The sequence below is a fragment of the Leucoraja erinacea genome, chromosome 8 (assembly GCF_028641065.1).
Source record: "Leucoraja erinacea ecotype New England chromosome 8, Leri_hhj_1, whole genome shotgun sequence".
NCBI lineage: Eukaryota > Metazoa > Chordata > Chondrichthyes > Rajiformes > Rajidae > Leucoraja > Leucoraja erinaceus.
Window position 1 is genome coordinate 37,295,157 of NC_073384.1, and position 21,757 is coordinate 37,316,913.

Here is a 21,757-nt window from a genome sequence, read left to right on the forward strand (position 1 = left end):
CGCGTTTTAAACCCGCCCCCTCCAAACAGCGCCAAAATCGCGGACATGGCTTTGGGCAGATTCCCAATGACGATTCAGGTAGGTTTTGTAACATACCTACCCCTAGTTTTCAATTTCCAGCTCGGGTTTAATGAGTACTGCTGAAAGATTTGAGTTGTTTATCACTTTATTCATCTCAGACGAAAACGATTTGTTAACTGCCAGTACTTGTTAACAACCAGTAGTTAACAGATAGTAGTTATACAATGTGTCATCAATGCATCAATCCACATTACTCAGTAAATGTAATTGTGTTTTGACCATGTATTAATGACACCGTGTTCCTTTGAATAAAATTCAAGGGAGAATTTCTTAAACTCACTGTCAGGGCTACCGGATTGCGAGCATGGGCTCAGGTAAAGTCACGTTATTTTACTATTCCACATTATTTTATTATTCCACGTTATTTTACTTGCGGCTCTGCCGCTGTGCCTCTCTGCCACTGTGCCTATGCGCCTATGCGCCTCCCTGCCTCTCTGCCTCCGTGCCGCTCTGCCGCAGTGCCTCTCACCCTCTGCACCTCTCACCCTCTGGGCCTCGCTCCCTCTGGCCCTCTCTCCCTCTGCCCCTCTCTCCCTCTGGCCCTCTCTCCCTCTGTGGTCTCTCTGTTTTTATGTAGAGGGGTAATAGAGAAGTGCTCCAGACTGTGAGCACACTGACTGAATGATACAGACGTCCTGAATAAAAATCACACCATTCCGATCAGTTATTTTAGGGTAAGCCTTTCTAGAGAACATGCTACTTTTTGCTTTGCCCATTTTCAAAATATAGAATTTTGAATTTGGCGTTTGATTGGTACAAGGAGACTACAAAGCTCGTAATATCTATTTTTTTACGCACTGTAACTTTCTACATTTCTACTTTTGGGTATGTATGTGGCAATTATGGCTCATGGAATTTTTCCCACACTACTGGTTATATTCGTAACGACATATTTAAATATGTGAAATTTTCGATCTTTCCCAACCCCTTAAAAAAAGCCTGAAGATGTGACCCAACCCTAAACGTCACCTAGTCATTCACTCCATAGATAGACACAAAATGCTGGAGTAACTCAGCGGGTCAGGCAGCATCTCTGGAGAGAAGGAATAGGTGATGTTTTGAGTCGGGCTGCCCAGCCAGCAGCTGTCTGTCTCTTCATCTTTTTATTTTTATTTTAAGTTAGTTAAAGTGTTTTGTTGGAGGTCTAGACTTTTTTTATGTGGGGGGTGGGGGGGAGAGGGGGACACTACCTTTCAGGGTCCCTACCTGGTCAGAGAGGCAGCTTTTCTCCGGGCTGCAGCTTCGACCCGTCCTCGCGGCCTACCAGCGGGCCTGGAGCGGTGTTTCCTGTTGGGGACCTCCCAGAACCACGGCTTTCGGCGGCGGCACAGCGCTGGAGCGCTATCGCAGAGCGGATGATGCCTTGCCTGGGTTGCCGCGCTGGAGCTCCGGTGAGCTGAGACCACTGGGTAAAACATCGCGGAGCTGTGGGACTGTGGAGCGACCAACTGTGGGCGGCTACGCTGAACTGAGATCGCCAGTTGTGGAGCTCCAACCGGCGCGGCTTTGTCGGCTTCGGAAGCCGCGGCCTGCAGTGCGGAAGCGGCCGTTCCAGGGTTCCCAGGCCGCTGGGAGGACTCTCCCGACGCCGGAGCAACATCACCCAGCGAGAACGGCCAGGAACATCGGGCTTCCGTAGAGGCAACTGTGGAGGCCTCAATGGGCCCGACTATGGGTGAACTGGTGTTGGGGACTGGACTTTGTGCCTTCCCTCATGGTGGGAGCCATTGTGGGGGGATGTTCTATGTGGTTAAGACTCTCATTGGTGTTATGTCTGTATTCTATTTTTGTGTGCTGCAAAATGGCAAAAAGCATTTCACTTCACTGCACCTATGTGAATGTGACCAATAAAATACCTTTGATACTTTGATTGATGTTTTGCTCTTAAAATAAATCCGTAGTCCGCTGAAGAAACCACAAGATAGACCACTCTGGAAGTGCAAGTTTTGCTGTACAGTTCATACTGTAGAACATATCATAATACACCCTGAGTGATTTAATGGGGTTTGATTTTTTTTAATCTGTTGACTAGAATTAATCGATACCTACCCTATGTCCCTTATATCAGATTTAAATTGGAATTCCGATTTTTTTTTTTCCTATTTGTCAATTTTTTGTGCCCGATTATATGGCGGCCAATCAACTGCTGTCTCCAAGGGGGTTGCGTCCAATCGCCGATGAGCTTCCCTTAAAATTCCCGTCCAATCAACAAATCGGTCTCCTCCCATCCAATCTGCTGCTGTCTCCAAGGGCATTACTTTTTCTATTATCTGCCCCAATAAGAAACTGCATTTTCAGATGAAGTGTTTTAGTTAAATTGGAATGGATGGGGAGAAATGTAAATAAGTAATACCAATAGTTTTTTCCAGCCTAAATCGTGAGTGGTGAATAGTTTATTGTGGGTGGTTTTATTTAGCAAAGCAATAGTGCAAGCGGAAATATTTTATTATATATCACTATCAAATTTTATTATATATCACTATCAAATCACTATCAAATATCTATAAATTTCAGATTTGTGTACCCCTGTGAAAATGAGCACACTGAGATGCTTTAAAAGACAGCGTCTTCAGATCAATGAAGAAATAAATGATAATGAAAGCACTCAGCCAGAAAAGAAGGCAAAATTACTTGAAAATGATAATGTAACTGATTTTGCCTGATGCTGCATGTGAAGACATTACAAAAGATATTGAAAAATGTGATCTTCCAGACTGTTGGACACAAGAAATGTACTTAAACAAAAAGAAAAAATATCCCTGGCTAATTGTTAAAAACAGAAAACTATGATGCAGTGTATGAAGCAAGTGTGGTCATCTTGGACTTGAACGAACACAAGGAATTCATTTGTCTCGTGCAGTGTTAATGTAGGAGTGAGTGATGACAAAGCAAAACAGTTAATGAGTTTAAGAAAAAAGATTTTTAAGCACAAAAATAGTGAAGCTCATATCAGATGCCAAAAAATCAATGAAACAGCTGAAAAAAAAGCAATCGAAAATGGGATGTATATGTCACTGAAAAAGGATGAAGCAAAAACAGGTCGAGTTTTTAGAACTGTATATAATACTGTACAAAAAGGTAGGCCATACACAGATATGTCTTCTGATATTGAACTGCAAGAACAAAACGGCATTGACTTAGGGTACGTTCTACACTCTCGTAAGTCATGTGCAGATGTTTCTCACCACATAAGGAACCAGATGCGAAAGACAGTGGTGGAAAATATAATTTCAAAACAATCTAAAATGTCTATTATGATTGATGAAAGGTAAAACAGTTATAATGGGTGACTTCAATCTACATATAGATTGGGTGAATCAAATTGGCTGAGGAAGAGGATTTCTTGGAATGTATGCGGGCTAGTTTTCTAAACCAACATGTAGAGGACCAACGAGAGAGCAGGCTATTCTAGACTGGGTATTGAGTAATGAGGAAGGGTTAGTTAGCAGTCTTGTTGTGCGTGCCCCTTGGGCAAGAGTGACCATAATATGGTTGAGTTTTTCATTAGGATGGAGAGTGACATTGTTAATTCAGAAACAATGGTTCTGAATTTAAAGAAAGGTAACTTTGAGGGTATGAAACGTGGATTGGCCAAGTTTGACTGCCAATTAATTCTAAAAGGGTTGACGGTGGATATGCAATGGAAGGCATTTAAATGACTGCATGGATGAACTACAAAAATTGTTCATCCCAGTTTGGCAAAAGAATAAATCAGGGAAGGTAGTGCATCCTTGGATAACAAGGGAAATCAGGGATAGTATCAAAGCAAAAGATGAAGCGTACAAATTAGCCAGAAAAAGCAGCATACCAGAGGACTGGGAGAAATTCAGAGACCAGCAGAGGAGGACAAAGGGCTTAATTAGGAAAGGAAAAATAGATTGTGAAAGAAAATTGGCAGGGAACATAAAAACTGACTGCAAAAGATTTTATAGATATGTGAAGAGAAAGAGATTAGTTAAAACAAATGTAGGTCCCTTGCAGTCAGAAACAGGTGAATTGATCATGGAGAATAAGGATATGGCAGACCAATTGAATAACTACTTTGGTTCCGTCTTCACTAATGAAGACATAAATAATCTTCCGGAAATAGCAGGGGACTGTGGGTCAAAGGAGATGGAAGAACTGAGTGAAATCCAGGTTAGTCGGAAAGTGGTGTTTGGTAAATTGAATGGATTAAAGGCCGATAAATCCCCAGGGCCAGATAGGCTGCATCCCAGAGTACTTAAGGAAGTAGCTCCAGAAATAGTTGATGCATTAGTGATAATTGTTCAAAACTCTTTAGATTCTGGAGTGTTCCTGAGGATTGGAGGGTAGCTAACGTAACCCACTTTTTAAGAAGGGAGGGAGAGAGAAAACGGGGAATTACAGACCAGTTAGTCTAACATCGGTAGTGGGGAAACTGCTAGAGTCAGTTGTTAAAGATGGGATAGCAGCACATTTGGAAAGTGGTGAAATCATTGGACAAAGTCAGCATGGATTTACGAAAGGTAAATCATGTCTGACGAATCTTATAGAATTTTTCGAGGATGTAACTAGTAGAGTGGATAGGGGAGAACCAGTGAAAGTGTTGTATCTGGACTTTCAGAAGTCTTTCGACAAGGTCCCACATAAGAGATTAGTATACAAACTTAAAGTGCACGGTATTGGGGGCTCAGTATTGATGTGGATAGAGAACTGGCTGGCAAACAGGAAACAAAGAGTAGGAGTAAACGGGTCCTTTTCATAATGGCAGGCAGTGACTAGTGGGACAAGGTACCCAGCTATTTACAATATATATTAATGATCTGCATGAGGGAATTGAAGGCAACATCTCCAAGTTTGCAGATGACACTAAGCTGGGGGGCAGTGTTAGCTGTGAGGAGGATGCTAGGAGACTGCAAGGTGACTTGGATAGGCTGGGTGAGTGGGGAAATGTTTGGCAGATGCAGTATAATGTGGATAAATGTGAGGTTATCCCTGGTGGCAAAAACAGGAAAGCAGACTATTATCTAAATGGTGGCCGATTAGGAAAAGGGGAGATAATAATAATAATAATAATAATAATAATACATTTTATTTATGGGCACCTTTCAAGAGTCTCAAGGACACCTTACAAAAATTTAGCAGATAGAGGAAAAGCATGTAAGGGGAATGAAATAAATAGTAGAGACATGACTAGTACACAAAGTAAAGACAGAATACAATTCAAAACACAATATGAGGCAATTAATGCACAGATGAAAAGGGAGGGGGACGTGGGGCTAAGGATAGGCAGAGGTGAAGAGATGGGTCTTGAGGCGGGACTGGAAGATGGTGAGGGACACGGAATTGCGGATCAGTTGGGGGAGGGCGTTCCAGAGCCTGGGAGCTGCCCTGGAGAAGGCTCTGTCCCTAAAACTGCGGAGGTTGGACTTGTGGATGGAGAGGAGACCGGCTGATGTGGATCTGAGGGACCGTGAGGGTTGGTAGGGGGAGAGGAGGTCAGTGAGATATGGGGGGGCCAGATGGTGGAGGGCTTTGTAGGTGAGGACCAGGATTTTGTAGGTGATCCGGTGGGAGATGGGAAGCCAGTGAAGTTGTTTGAGGACTGGAGTGATGTGATGCCAGGATTTGGTGTGGGTGATGAGTTGGGCGGCTGCTTTCTGGACCAGTTGGAGTCGGTTGATGTAGGTGGAGCTGATGCCAAGGAGAAGTGAGTTGCAGTAGTCCAGTCGGGAGGAGATGAAGGCATGGATGAGTCTTTCAGCAGCGGGAGGTGTGAGAGAGGGTCTGAGTTTGGCGATGTTGCGGAGATGAAAGAAGGAGGTTTTAATGACATGGCGGATGTGAGGCTCAAGGGAGAGGGTGGAATCAAAGATCACGCAAAGGTAGCGGGCCTTGGGAGATGAAAAGACAGTGGTGCCGTTGATGGTGAGAGTGGGGTTATTGATTTTGCTGAGTGTGGCTTTGGAGCCTATGAGGAGGAATTCTGTTTTATCGCTGTTGAGTTTGAGGAAGTTATGTTGCATCCAGGTTTTTGTAGCTGACAAACAGGAGTTGATATGGGAGAGGGGGGTGTTGTGTGGGGATTTGGTGCCGAGGTAGATCTGGGTGTCATTGGCGTAACAGTGGAAGTCCAGGTTGAAGCGGCGGAGTATCTGACCAAGGGGGAGGATGTAGATGATGAAGAGGAGGGGGCCGAGTACGGAGCCTTGGGGAACGCCTTGAGTGACTGGCTGTAGCAGAAGTGTGGTTGTGGAGAGAGATGAAGTGGGATCTGTTGGAAAGGTAGGAACGGAGCCAGCTGAGTGCAGAGCCTTCAATGTCGAGGTCTTTGAGTCTGGTGAGTAGGATGTTGTGGTTCACTGTATCGAAGATGCAACGAGACCTGGGTGTCATGGTACACCAGTCATTGAAAGTAAGCATGCAGGTGCAGCAGGCAGTGAAGAAAGCAAATGGTATGTTAGCTTTCATAGCAAAAGGATTTGAGTATAGGAGCAGGGAGGTTCTACTGCAGTTGTACAGGGTCTTGGTGAGACCACACCTGGAGTATTGCGTACAGTTTTGGTCTCCAAATCTGAGGAAGGAAATTATTGCCATAGAGCGAGTGCAGAGAAGGTTCACCAGACTGATTCCTGGGATGTCTGGACTTTCATATGAAGAAAGACTGGATAGACTCGGCTTATACTCGCTAGAATTTAGGAGATTGAGGGGGGATCTTATAGAAACTTACAAAATTCTTAAGGGGTTGGACAGGCTAGATGCAGGAAGATTGTTCCCGATGTTGGGGAAGTCCAGGACAAGGGGTCACAGCTTAAGGATCGGGGGGAAATCCGTTAAGACCGAGATGAGAGAAAAACATTTTTCACACAGAGAGTGGTGAATCTCTGGAACTCTCTGCCACAGAGGGTAGTTGAGGCCAGTTCATTGGCTATATTTAAGAGGGAGTTAGTTGTGGCCCTTGTGGCTAAAGGGATCAGGGGGTATGGAGAGAAGGCAGGTACGGGGTACTGAGTTGGATGATCAGCCATGATCATATTGAATGGCGGTGCAGGCTCGAAGGGCCGAATGGCCTACTCCTGCACCTATTTTCTATGTATCTATGAATCTACTACTATTAATGGGAAAACTGTTCTAGTAGTCTGCTTGAGAGCAGCACTTGGTGAATCTTCCCAACCTATATCATTCTATTTTGACTTAGAACATATGAAACTTGGTGCAAATGCAAAATCTATATATGATGGGCTTCTAAGTTGCTTACAAAAAGGTGTTTTTTTTTAATTTATTACAGTACCTAAAAGAAAATGTGATATCACTTGTAACTGATGGTGCGTCAGTAATGTTGGGACGAAATGCAGGGGTTGCTAAACTATTTCTTAATGATTTCCCTAATGCAACTGTTTGCCAGTCACAGGCTTGAACTCAGTGTAGATGATGCTATAAAAGAAGTTGCAGGTTTGAATCATTTTCAGATATTTTGTGATAAATTGTATTCCTTATATCATAGGTTTCCTAAGAATCAGGATGAGTTAACTGCATGTGCTGAGGTGTTTCACTGTCAACTGTTGAAAATTGGTCATGTTTTCAGTGTGAGATGGGTTGCTTTGTCTTACCAAACTGTAAAGGCAATGTCTCAGTCTTTTAAAGCTATTTGGGAGCATTTTGGAAAAGCAAGCTGTGATGCTTCATGATCTAGTGCAGAGAGAGCAAAATACGAGGGGTTGAAAAAAGTATTAGAATCATCAGCATTCGTAAATAATTTGGGCTTGTTGATGGACAGTTTGCTAGAGTTGTCTGAACTGTCACTTGAACTGCAGAATCGAAATTGTACACTTAGTAAAGCACATGAGGAAATTAAACGAACTATCAAGGTTCTTGAATGTCAAATAGAGAAGCCAGGAATATTTAATACTCAAGTGGAGAAAGCAACAAGCCAGATGATATTGAAGGGAATAAATTTGAGAGCTGGTAAAGTACCCACTCTACATAGACAACAGTTTTTGAGGAGTTTAGTCAATAATATGAAATCCAGGCTTCCAATGATAAATGTAAAAATTTAATTAATGTAGAATTATTTAGATATTAACAATATTCCAGAAGATTCATTTTTTACCTTTGAGGATAATGATGTAGAAGAAATGGCAGAACAATTTGGCTTAAATGGTCGGCTTTGTGTCAGAGCCTTCAGAGAATTCAAGGAATCTAAAGGGAAGATAGTTTCTGCAGATTTTCAGCAGCAGCTAACGACTAAATACAATTCCGGTATCAACAGCAGAATGTGAAAGAAGCTTCAGTGGCATGAATTTCTGCAGGTCACCACAACGTGCAAAACTTCAAACAGATCATCTCTCAACTCTTCTATTTATTAAGTTGGTGGGACCTCCTCTGTCAAAATTCAACCCCGAAGAATATGCGAGGACATGGCTTCTTAGTGGCAGAAGGCATGCTGAAGAAACGGCATGCAGAAAGAGGAGGTGACAGAAAAAAAATGGAGATTATATATAGCAATGTTACAAAATTTTGAGATTTAAAAAATCAAGTCTGCAATTTATCCCATCAGATAAAGCATAACAATAAGTTTAATTTAACACCTAATTCACTTTCATATCTCAAGTATTAAAAAAGTTATGACCATTTTCATACTCGGAAATTAGCATCTTGTTCCCTATTGATTTTCAATGGGCATTACAAAAAAGCTGTGATCTTGGATAGTCAAAAGCACATTTCTTAAGGAAAGATTAACATTTTTAAATAGCCTAAGTGTCCAAAGATTATTCACAAATAATTCACAATATAACATGATTTTTATATCTAATTTACATTAATTTATAGGCCAAATGGAAGGAATTTAGTGTTCAATTGCTGTAAATAAATGCCCATTTAAATCGGTTTTCTAGTGGGTTTCTGTGAACGCGCAGGTTTGGAATGTTGACAGCGCGCTAGATTAGTGCCCTCAAATGCCGAGAAAAATACTGCGGGATATCAAAAAAGCCCAAAATGAGCTATTCGCTATAGAAAATTATAATTATAGGGTTATATACATGCCCCATTTAATGTAAAAATAAGGTACATACCTTTAATTGTTTGCTTTATAAAACCCTGGGGCTGCGAAAGCTTGCGAACTGAACGAGAGCTTTTAAATTTATTATATCTACTATTCGAGGCCTATAAAACTAATAATAGCTTTTGGGACCGGGTCTTGCAGCGATTCTCCGTTAATGATTTACTAGGCTGAACATCTGCGATTGGAACAGCCTAGTAAAAATCGGGTTTTAAACCCGCCCCCTCCAAACAGCTCCAAAATCACACACAAGGGGTGGGGCAGATGCTCAGCCACGATTCAGGTAGGTTTTGTAACATACCTATTATATACCATTATGGAACATTTTGTAATGTAAACAGAGAGAGATGCCAGAAAGCAGCTATGACATATAATACACAATAAACTATATTATAAATACACAATAAACAAGTTATGCATTCTTGTACTCTTACATGGGTATGACCGCGCATCAAAAATCCCACCCCCCTTCCTTCCCAACGTCAGCCTCATGGACCTGAGTACCCCTAGTTCCTAAAACCCATTTCCATCACTGGTCAAGAGGTACTTAAAAGCGCATCCACAGTTCTGGAAAAAGGTCATGTGGACAGGTGAGACGAAGATTAACTGATATCAGAGTGATGGCAAGAGCAAAGTATGGAGGAGAGAAGGAACTGCCCAAGATCCCAATCATACCACCTCATCTGTGAAACACGGTGGTGGGGGTGTTATGACCTGGGCATGTATAGCTGCTGAAGGTACTGGCTCACTTATCTTCATTGATGATACAATTGCTGATGGTAGTAGTATAATGTATTCTGAAGTGTATAGGCACATCCTATCTGCTCAAGTTCAAACAAATCTCAAAACTCATTGGCCGGTGGTTCATTCTACAGCAAGACGATAATCCCAAACATACTGCTAAAGCAACAAAGGAGTTTTTCAAAGCTCAATAATGGTCCATTCTTGAGTGGCCATGTCAATCACCCGATCTGAACTCAATTAAGCATCCCTTTTATATGCTGAAGAGAAAAATGATGGGGACTAGCCCCCAAAACAAGCATAAGCTAAAGATGGCTGCAATACAGGCCAGGCAGAGCATCACCAGAGAAGACACCCAGCAACTGGTGATGTCCATGAATCGCAGACTTCAAGCGGTCATTGCATGCAAAGGATATCAAACAAAATACTAAACATGACTACTTTCATTTACATGACAGTGCTGAGTCCCAAACATTATGGTGCCCTGAAATGGGGGAACTATCTATTAACACTGCTGTAATTTCTACACGGTGAAACCAAAATGTATAAAAATGGCCTTTATTAAAATCTGACAACGTGCACTTTAACCACACGTGATTTTTTTCTATTACAAATCTCAAATTGTGGACTACAGAGGCAAATAAATAAATGATGGGTCTTTGTCCCAAACATTATGGTGGGCACTGTAGTATAGTAGAAATGCAGGGTGTGTGGTTATATTGGGTATGTAGTATGGAGTGTATGTATACATTTAGACAGGCAGACAGATAGATATACACACACATACAAACATTAATATATGATTTAGTTGTGTATTTATCTACATTTGCTGATGATAAAAAAATGTCTGATGATGGAAAGTAAGATGAGGACAAAGGAATATGGACAGGTTAAGTCAGTGGTCAAAAAGATAGGTGATGGAATATTATAAAACAAAATACAAAGTGCTGGAGTAACTCCGCAGGTCAAGCAGCATCTCTGGAGAATGATGTTTCGAGTTGGGACACTTCTTCATCTTATAGGTGAAAATGTATGGTTATTTTTATAACCTTAGATAGCAGGAACAGAAAAGCATAATATTATTTTAAAGCAAAACACAAAGTACTGGAAGAACTCAGCAGTTCAGGCAGCATCTGTGGAGGGAATGGACAGACGTTTTCGGGTCGGGACCCAAAATCTCCTCAACGCATCTGCAGGTTTTTGTGTCTCTATTATTTAAAAGATATAAGACTTGTGAACAGAGTGTTCAGAGACATCTGGGTTTTATTAAGGTCTACCTTTGGACATTTAGACTTCAGACATTAGAGATACAGCAATTAAGCAGGCACTTTGGCCCATCGAGTCCATGCTGACCAGCGATCGCCTAAAGTCAAATTATTTTACCGAAGCCAATTATCATACAAACTTGGACTCTTTGGAGTGTGGGAGGAAACCGAAGCACCCAGAGAAAACCCACACGGGAACAGGGATAACATACAAACTCCTTACAGACAGCACGCATAGTCAGGATCGAACCCAGGTCTTGTGCGCTGTGAGGCAGCAACTCTGAGAGTGCCACCGTGCTTCTGTACCGACCTTCTGTGATGTAGAAAAATAAGATGGTACGTGACAACTCACGGGAAAGTGAGGCCTTTATTTATTTCTACTCGATGTCAGTAACTGTATTTGGACGTTTCCTTCTGAATTCCGTTTCAGTGTAATGGTGCAGCAGTGGAAACATAGTGACCTCATGGTGTGCTGCACTTAAATGCCTTGCTGCCCCAATTAATGTCCCACAGATACGATGGATGCCAGAATTGCATTGGTGATCAACCTTCCATTCCAAGAAATTGCAGCAAAGTTACAGAGACAACCCTGCTTATGACCCAGGTTGTTTGCTCAAACAAAAAACACTTTTGAACATAAAACATTAAACAAGTTCAATCTCTTGGGCCCACAATGTCTGTGCTGAACATGATGCCAAGACCATTTCTTCTCTACCTGCACATCATCCACATCCATTCATTCCCTGCATTTCCATATACCTATCCAAAAGCCTTTTAGACGCCACTATTGTATCTGCCTCAACCACCAACTCTGACAGTGCCTACCGGACACCCGCCACCCTCTCTGTAAAAAAGTTGCCATGCACATCTCATTTAAACTTTACCCCTCTTACCTAAAAGCTGTGCCCTCTAGTATTCAAGGGAAAAGGTTCTGACTGTCTACCCTATCTATGACTCTTGTAATATTATATTAATAATTTGTTAATTAATTAATTAGTGATATTCATTAACTAAACTTTGAATTGTTTGTGATAATAGAGGATATTTATTATCACCTCAGAGGTGATATTAAGGAGGTGATATTAGGAGGTGATATGAGTACCAGGGCCAATTGACCTTCAATATCACCTAGGAGGTGATATTAAAGCAGGACCGGTTAATTGTATCCTTCTTAGTATTATATATTTTTTTAATAATCCATCCTGTTCCTATCGTTAGTTTAGTTCCGAGACTAAACTACAAGAAGGTTGGCAAGATGCCTCAGGTACGTTGAAGAAGTGGACACAGTTGGGAAAGCAATTGTTAAATTCAGAGAAAATACATCCTTGTATAAGGTCAAGTCACATAACAACAAAACTTACAGCTTAGTACGAATGCCAAGTCTTCTGAGGTTATAATAGAACATGTTTAGAAACATCGAGAGAAGAACATTGGGGAAGTCCAGAACAAGGGGTCATAGTTTAAGGATAAGGGGGAAATCTTTTAGGACCGAGATGAGGAAAACTTTTTTCACACAGAGAGTGGTGAATCTCTGGAATTCTCTGCCGCAGAAGGTAGTTGAGGCCAGTTCATTGGCTATATTTAAGAGGGAGTTAGATGTGGCCCTTGTGGCTAAAGGGATCAGGGGGTATGGAGAGAAGGCAGGAACAGGATACTGAGTTGGATGATCAGCCATGATCATATTGAATGGCGGTGCAGGCTCGAAGGGCCGAATGGCCTACTCCTGCACCTATTTTCTATGTTTCTATGAGAACAATTTTCCAGAACATTTATTTCCATTTTGTCACTTTGATTTTTGCTTCTTCCAAGACGGTGCAGGAAGGAGAGCGGAGTAAGTGTATGCGCATGCTACTCTGGACACCATAAGATGTGGGCAAGCCTTAATTTATTTATTTTTAAATTAGAGATACAGCATGGAAACTGACCCATTAGTTCTCTGTTATCCCACTTTCTCATCCAATCCCTCCACACCAAGGAGAATTTACAGAAGCCAATTGACCTACAAATACACTCGTCTTTAGGATGTAGGAGGATACCAGAGCACCTGGAGGAAACCCGTGTGGTCACAGGAAAAACTCCACATAGACAGCACCCAAAGTCAGGATTGAACCCAGATCACTGGCGCTGTAAGGCAGCAGCTGAACCACTGTGTCGCACGTATTATAAACTGTACTTGAATTGTTTCGTATAATAAAATAGTAGCTGCATAATATAGGGAGGCAATTCATTGTCATTGTCAATTCTACGTTGGTTGCTGAGAAAAAGATTGAATATTATTCAAGTATATTGGGCAGCACAGTGGCGCAGCTGGTAGCCTCACAGTGGCAGCCTCACTGTGGCAGAGACCCAGGCTCAATCCTGACCTCGGATGCTATCTGTGGAGATCACATGTTCACTCTGTGACCATGTGAGTCTCTTCTGGGTTCCTCGTGCATCCCAAAGACGTGCATGTTTGTAAGTTGATTGGAAATTGATCCTAGTGTGCAGGGAGTGGATGAGGAAATAGGATAGCATAGAACTAGTGTGAATGGGTAATCGATGGTCGGCATGGACTTGGTGGGCTGAAAGGCCTGTTTCCATGCTGTATCTCCAACTAATCAAAACAAAACTAAGTAATATTATTAATTAAAGAAGCCCTCTTTTCCCAAGCACTTACATCCAGCTCCACCCACAACTTCCACCTTCCAGATCAGGTTTCTGTCAGGCAGGAGGAATTTTAGCATGGCCAGTTAATTGTTAAGATTCAGCACATCCTGTCAGCTGTCTGATTAATTGGTATTGCGTTTTCTTATCATATTCAGGCAGAACTTGATGTATCTTCCTTTGAAAACATCTTCTACCTATTTTGGATTCTGGAGCAGATTTTGCAGCAGAGAAAGCCAGCAGGGAGTGGAGCGGCTGCTGAGAATGTAATGGAGCTGGAGAGACTACAGCAGAGGTTAGACCAGACAGTGCTTCATCTATCAAGTGATTTCCCATTGTTTACAATGTATCTCTGGAGACTGGCAGGTCTGTTCACTGTTACTTCACAGCAGAATGACAACTAAAGTGCAGTTCTATCTTTTAACAGACTCCAACTCCTTCTCATCACTAACGGTTGCTGCTTGCTTCATTTGCTAATTTTTAAAATTTACAGTTTATAATGTTCTCTGGAAATGTTCAGATGCAGTGACATACAAAAGAAAATCAGGAAGAATATCCTTGTGTTGCAAAGAGTAATAAAGAATTTTACATCACCACAGGCCTAGAGTGAATTGTCGTTCCGTTACTGAAACTGTGGCGAAAGACTGATGTTTTTATCCTGCTGATACAAACCCCTTTCATTTCAATCCAAATTATTCTGTAGGAAAGAAAGGGCATTCAAGGAATGCATGACAACTTTACTCTCATAACCACAAATTAATTTGATGCATCTATGTATAGAAATAAAACCTTACATTTTATCCAACACTTGCTTAGAAGCACAAGGACGCAGATAAATATTTATTTTACACTATCCTTAGTAAGTTTAAAGGGACAGTGTCTAAGGTAAACATGTCACAACAGAAAATATTATTCCCCATTTGCTTCGATATATGACAAATTAGTTTGTTGTTTTTGATCCTGAATGGGGAATCTTTCACTATGTGCATTAATCTCAGTGTTTAGTGAGCAAACCGGTATTGGAATAATGTACACTGAAGGTACCTAGAAGCTGCAGTTTAATAGAACGTATAACATTAGAGCACAGGAATAAGCCCATCAAGTCAAGTCAAGTTTATTCGTCACATACACATACGAGATGTGCAGTGAAATGAAAAGTGGCAATGCTCGCAGACTTTGTGCAAAAAACAAACAAACAAACAAACTACAAACAGAATGGAACCGAATCACATACTCTTTTACATATTACATATTGTGGGAGGAAGGAAAAAGGAAAAAAAACAGCAATTTAAAAAAAACAGTAGAAACGTTCAGTAAAGTTAGTCCCTGGTGAGGTAGGAGTTTACAGTCCTAATGGCCTCTGGGAAGAAACTCCTTCTCAACCTCTCTGTTCTCACAGCATGACAACGGAGACGTTTGCCTGACCGTAGCAGCTGGAACAGTCCGATGCAGGGGTGGAAGGGGTCTCCCATGATCTAATTGGCTCTGGAGTTACACCTTCTGATGTATAGTTCCTGCAGAGGGGTGAGTGAAATTCCCATAGTGCGTTCGGCCAAACGCACTACTCTCTACAGAGCCTTCTTGTCCTGGGCAGAGCAGTTCCGAAACCAAATCGTGATATTTCCGGACAAGATGCTTTCCACAGCCACTGATTAGAAGCACTGGAGGATCCTCAGAGACACTCTGAATTTCCTCAATTGCCTGAGGTGGTAAAGGCGCTGTCTTGCCTTACTCACGAGTGCTGCAGCTTGTGATGTCCATGTCATATCCTCAGAGATGTGGACTCCCAGGTATTTAAAACAGCGACCCACAGTCCATGCCTAACATGTGGCCAAGCTAAGCTAATCGTACCTGCCTGCACATGATCAATTTGTTGAATATCCATTCTATCTAACAGTTACTTAAACGTATCTTTCTCTATCGCCACCAATGGCAGCACGTTCCGGGCACCCACCACCCTTTGTGTAAAAAAACTTGCCCCACACATCCCCTTTGAACTGTGCTCCTCTCAACTTAAATCTATACCCTCTAGTCTTTGACATTTCCACCTTAGGAAAACATTTCTGGTGTGAAAAAGTTACCCTTCAGGTTCCCACTAAATCTTTCCCCCCTCACCTTAAACCCATATCCTCTGGTTCTTGATTCCCCTATTCTCAGTAAAGGACTCCTGCATTTACATGTGAGGGTGTTTGATAGGCAAATCGGTGTACGAAGGCCAGAGAGGCAAAGACAAAAGATGTGACAACAGGATAGAAAATATAAGAATTGTGAAGCCAGAAGATGGAATATAGATGGAAGGGAAAGGGGAGAAATGAGTGTGAATCCAGGTGCGTCACAGGGAAGATAAGGGTTGGAAGGAGGGTGCGGAATGAAGAATTCAACGATTCAACTTTATTCAATGATACTTTATTGTCACGTGTACCTAGGTACAATGCTTTGTTTTGCATACAACCCGGTAAAATCGTCCAGCAGTCCTCACCCAGGTAGTACACAAGTGCCGCCACTTGTCTGGCACCAACAAAGTTACAAAAAGTTACAAAGTTCACCGAGCAGAGTTGTTCATATGTTAGTCAAAGAATCATACAGAACCAGAGCACAAACAGCAAACGGGCCCTTCAGCAGCCCAATTTGCCTGAAGTCGTGCCCCATCTGTCCGGGGGGGCTGCGAGGAAGTTGTACTTCTTCCACCGCATCCTGGTCGAGGGCTCCCACCATAGAAGCGGGTGGCCCGTGATGCCCCGCAGGTTGGGCCTCCGCCTGCTGGAACCAGATGAGGCCCCATGGGCAGTTCCCTCGTGTGAATCTTTCCCCATGATGCCAATGGATCCCAATGTAGTGCCTGTCTCAAAAAGGCAAGTATCGCAGTTTCAGATTACTTTATTTTAGTTAAGACGAAACCAGGGGAAATGGCACCCAAAGAACCCTTCTAACGTTCACCACTGTGCCGAGGGGTTCGGCAGTATAATGAGACGACCCTTAGGAGCCGCCACAAGATATTATTTTAGTTACCTAAAATTGGAGAATTCAACGTTCATACTGTTGGGTTGTGAGCTACCCAAGCGGAATACGAGATGTGTTTCTCCAGTTTACTCCCAACACATGGTGTGCCGTCTGTTGAAGGTACAGATCCGTGGTGGCAACTCATGCTTCTGCAACCGCACCATGGGAAGCACTCGAGTACATTAATAGCCGTTTCTTTCCCCTGTCGCAGCCTGGTTTTACATCACCACTTGCTTGCTTTCATAATGGGGCAATAAATATTTTTTTTCTCTTTGTAGATACTTGCGCTTCAAAATCATTCAGATAATCACACAGCTATGTCACTTCTACTAGTAATAATGTTCTCACTTAAATAGCATCTGTCAAAATATCACAGTGAATTACTTCTCACAATATAATATCCTGTGCCACATTCCAGAGCAACCTTAATGCATGGTGGGTGAAATATAATTTCCTTGCAGACTCTTGTTGGTGACTTACAGTCAGGAATTAACCGTGTATGCCGTAAACTGGGAAATTTGTCAAAGTGAGATTGATAAACCTTTGCACGTCCCTCTGTACAGCAATGTTATTAAGAATGGAAATGTCAAAGAATAGAGGGCACAGCTATGTGTGAGAGGTGAAGTTTATAGGTCTGCTCCCCTAGCGCAATATTCCACCACTCACCCGATACCCCAACGTAACCCATTCACCCAACACAATATTGCACCACTCATGCATTGCTCCCAACTGCGCAGGCGTGGCTCATTTCTCCTCATCCCCAACACTCGCTTCTCCTCCTCTTCACCCTCCCTCTTCAATCCCTAGAGAGGGAGGGGGTAGAGAGGGACGGGTGGTAGAGAGGGAGGGGGGGTAGATGTAGATCAAACAGTATTGCTGATTTTATCCGTGTCTGGTATTGCTGCTAATGACATCCATAATCCATGTCAGGTTTTCCACGCCACCACCTTGTGGCATGCAGGCAGCCATGCTGCTTTTCGGTTTTAATTTACGATTTGGAGTCCACAGTACTCATCTTGATGGTCTCTGTATGTATATTAATTAAAGTACTTATTGTGATACATAATGACTCTTGTATCATAAGTACTTTGTACATGGTGTCAGAAGTGGGATTACATTGCAATCGACGACATAGAATCGCAACCTGTATGGTTGATCACCTAAGTGGCACTGCAGCTTCACAATACCGACCATAGTGACCTTGCTTCCCCCATACGTGAGAAGAGTAACACTGGTGGGTTTTAATAGCTCTACGTTCCTCAAATGATTGAACTGTTCCCGAGACATTGCATTTTGCTCCAATGTCAATTTTCATCTTGATCACTTTGTTGTTTACTGTTAAGGTAGCCATTGGCTCACTATTCTGCACATTTTGTGTGATAATAGAATGTGCCTGCAGAACTATTCCATCGACCTTTGGACTTCTGGGTTTGGAGACGGACCACCTGGCCTTCCGACAATGGTTGGAGAGGACAACTAGAACGGTCTTAGTACGCCTTCTGCGTCAGTTTTTACCCTGCAGATGCTTGCCTCCATCATCTATCAAGGATGGCCTGGTAATCAGCATTCGCTTCCGCTTGCTGTTCGGCCTTACTTTTCTGTCTGAGACAAACTGGCCATTGAAGGTGGGTTATCAAAAAAGGCTATAAGTCAGTGATCCCGACTTCACTCCAACAGAAGTACTTTAACGCTGTGAACAGAGGTCATCCTGGTGTAAAGGTTCGTTTTTACTTCAAATAGATAACATAAAAATTAGTAACAAAGTAGTAAAATCTTTATTTCACCCAGGCGGGTGTGACAGTAAACTCTTACAGTATGTAAAATAAAGACTATAGAGTCACTCTATCCCCACACAATGAGGTAATGTTCAATCAGATATATTTATTCCCCAATAATCAGAAATTCAGCAATACTTTATCTTACAGAACATTGTACAGCCTCTTACCTGCTAGGGTTGACAGGTTCTTCCGATAGAGGAAAGGTTAGCCCATATATGGTTATGCTGAAGAAACTATTTTTTTGCAAATTCAAGCACTTGTTTTTTTTTACCTTGTTGATGCACATTACAATCTTGTAGAGTAAAGGGTAAGAGCCAAGTGTCTGAACATTCTCTTGATTGTTTATATCATATAGAAAAACATTCATGTATTTGTGCTGTTATCTTGCTAGTATTATGAAAGAAGGGCGAAAACATTTCTGTTATAATGCTGTAGCCTTGTTAGTGTAATAGGAGAAAGGTTAAGCATCCATTTTATTGCTTCTAAATCTACAGCTGAATCAATTTTGTAACTTTGTAAACGGTGGAGTCTGGACTCACGTACTACATAAACATGTACTCCAACTCCAACTGCTCAGACAGGAAGGCTCTGCAGAGGGTAATGAGGGGAGCAGAGATGGTCATTGGCGTCTCCCTACCCTCGGTACAAGAACTGTTCCAGAGCCGCTGTCTGAAAAAAGCTCTGAGAATAGCTAAAGACAAACTGCACCCCCTCCACACACACCTGGATCTCCTGCCAACAGGCAAGAGATACCGTAGCATCAAAGCCCGAACTACAAGACTGCTAAACAGCTTCCTACCACAGGCTGTGGGGCTGCTAAATAGTCACTCTGTACTCACAGTCACCTGATTCTGCGACTTTGCACCGACATTTTAATAACTGGCACTGGCCGCTCAAATCAGCTACCCTGGACATTTTAATGATTGGTTTTACTGTATTTTAATGTTGCTGTTTTACCTGCTTTTAACTATTTATACTGTTTCATCAGGGACTGGATTGTTTTTATTGTTGTTATGTGTGAAATGTTTTAAGTTTCATGTGCGATGCTCCGGTATTCCCTGGGAAAGGTCTTCTCATTTTGCACTGTACAACTGTTGCTTTGCAAGATGACAATAAAGGTTGATTTGATTTGATTTGAGTTCATAGGGTACTTGGACCAGAGCCATTGGTAACCTTGGTGGTTCTCAATAGGCGGCTGTTGGTTTTCATAGTGTCCCATTACTTTCTGACCCATGTGATCTTTCCTTCTGTGTCATTGGCAACTTTAAAACATGAATTGTCTGTTTGTCCTTCAACCATTTAATCATGTTTCCTATTTATTTCGCTGTTACTGGAGGTCTAGTAACTACAGATAAGTGTGACTCAGAGGTGTTTCCCATCTCAAATTGATCCCTTTGATTTTAAGAGAGGTGGATCATTATTCCTAGTCCCGGGACCCCAAAGAACAAATAAGGGGTCACTGTTAATTATTCAAGTTTATTCAACCAGGGGGAGACTCGTTCCTGGTATCCATGATTAGGGAGGCACATATATAATTCAGTGCAATGCGTTTGCTTATATTCATGGCTGATTTTAACAAGATACTGTAAATACTGCCCTTTTTTATTTTTTTGTATGGCTTCCTTTTACCTCCAGTCTTGCAGGAGGACATCCAAGTTCATACTTCCTTTTTCCAGTTTCCAATTGTTTCGCAATCGGTTAGGTGTATCCAACGAGGTCTATTTTCGACCTTCACTGCTGTAGGTGTAGTCAGTAGTACTTGGAAAGGCTCCTTCCACCGTTCTCCCTCAGTTCGTGATCTCCTGGTTGTAAGGATTCGCCGTTATGGTCAGCTGATAGTGGTTTCTACATTTCTCTGGTTCAGTGGTTTCTGTAGGACTGACAAGGTTCGGGTCAATTGCTGTGCATGTGTAATTAATTCATCACTAAGGTACTGTCCAGTCTCAGTCAAGGCTTTACTTAAACTCTTTAACTACCTACAAGGCAGACCCTTTAAATAATAGGTCTTTACAAAGAAAAAACAATTTAAAAATGATTCCCAATTCTTACAGTCTACATCTCCCCAAACTCACAATTTCAAATTAACAGATTTTTTTCTGAGATGAAGGCATTTCCAATTCTCATCCAACACCTCAATCTGAAAACCACATGGCCAGTGCACAATTCAGCTCTTGATTGCAATTCAAAAGGTAAGAAATAGGAAAAAATCAAAGTTAAAATACCGATAAGGTCACCAATCCTAATGCCAGGTAATGCGGCAAAGAAAATGAACAATCTCTTTGCTGAGCCACATCTGCTGCTTAATAAAAGTTGAGAAGACAGAGAATAAACAGTTAATTTCCACATAGATAGCCAATGCATTTCCAGAGAGCAAAGGAAACATAGAAACATAGAAAATAGGTGCAGGAGTAGGCCATTCGGCCCTTCGAGCCTGCATCGCCATTCGATATGATCATGGCTGATCATTCAACTCAGTATCCCATCCCTGCCTTCTCTCCATACCCCCTGATCCCTTTAGCCACAAGGGCCACATCTAACTCCCTCTTAAATATAGCCAATGAACTGGCCTCAACTACCTTCTGTGGCAGAGAATTCCACAGATTCACCACTCTCTGTGTGAAAAAATGATTTTCTCACCTCGGTCCTAAAAGACTTCCCTCTTATCCTTAAACTGTGACCCTTAATTCTGGACTTCCCCAACATCAGGAATAATCTTCCTGCATCTAGCCTGTCCAACCCCTTAAGAATTTTGTAAGTTTCTATAAGATCCCCCTCAATCTTCTAAATTCTAGCGAGTACAAGCCGAGTCTATCTAGTCTTTCTTCAAAAGAAAATAACTGTGTGTGGCTCCACTCCCACACAATTGCAACTTCTTAAAGCGACACCACCTTTTAAAGCACATGAGACTCTACAAAAATGTATCACATAAATGAGCAAGCTCATTCAATGTCATCCTACTTCATCTGAATTATAGGATTAATTCAACATTCACCCAGAACTGGTTCCACAAACAAGTAACAGTCTTTAATTGCACTCACTCTACGCCCTCTTTTCGGTGACATTCACTCACAAATTTCCATACCTCATGCAATATGCTGTATCTCAGATATTCACACACAATAAAATTCTCACTCAAGAGTAAAACGCAGTTATACACTCCTCAAGGAAATCATGCAAAACTCTTAAAACTTTGATACACCCAAAAATATTCATACTTTGTTCATAAATAC

At 41.9% G+C, this 21,757-nt stretch overlaps 1 protein-coding gene across 2 annotated transcripts in view; it reads left to right on the plus strand.

Moving 5' to 3' along the window:
- The window catches only part of mei4 (meiosis-specific, MEI4 homolog (S. cerevisiae)), a 249,067-nt gene extending 234,113 nt beyond the window's left edge, over positions 1-14,954 (plus strand). The window contains exon 5 of one of the 2 annotated variants that reach the window (XM_055639475.1): positions 13,908-14,954. In XM_055639475.1, the coding sequence (XP_055495450.1) occupies positions 13,908-14,153 (246 nt within the window). In that variant the 3' untranslated portion in view covers positions 14,154-14,954. The remainder of the gene's footprint in view (positions 1-13,907) is intronic. The other variant, XM_055639476.1, reaches the window with a different exon arrangement.
- Positions 14,955-21,757: the final 6,803 nt, after the last annotated feature.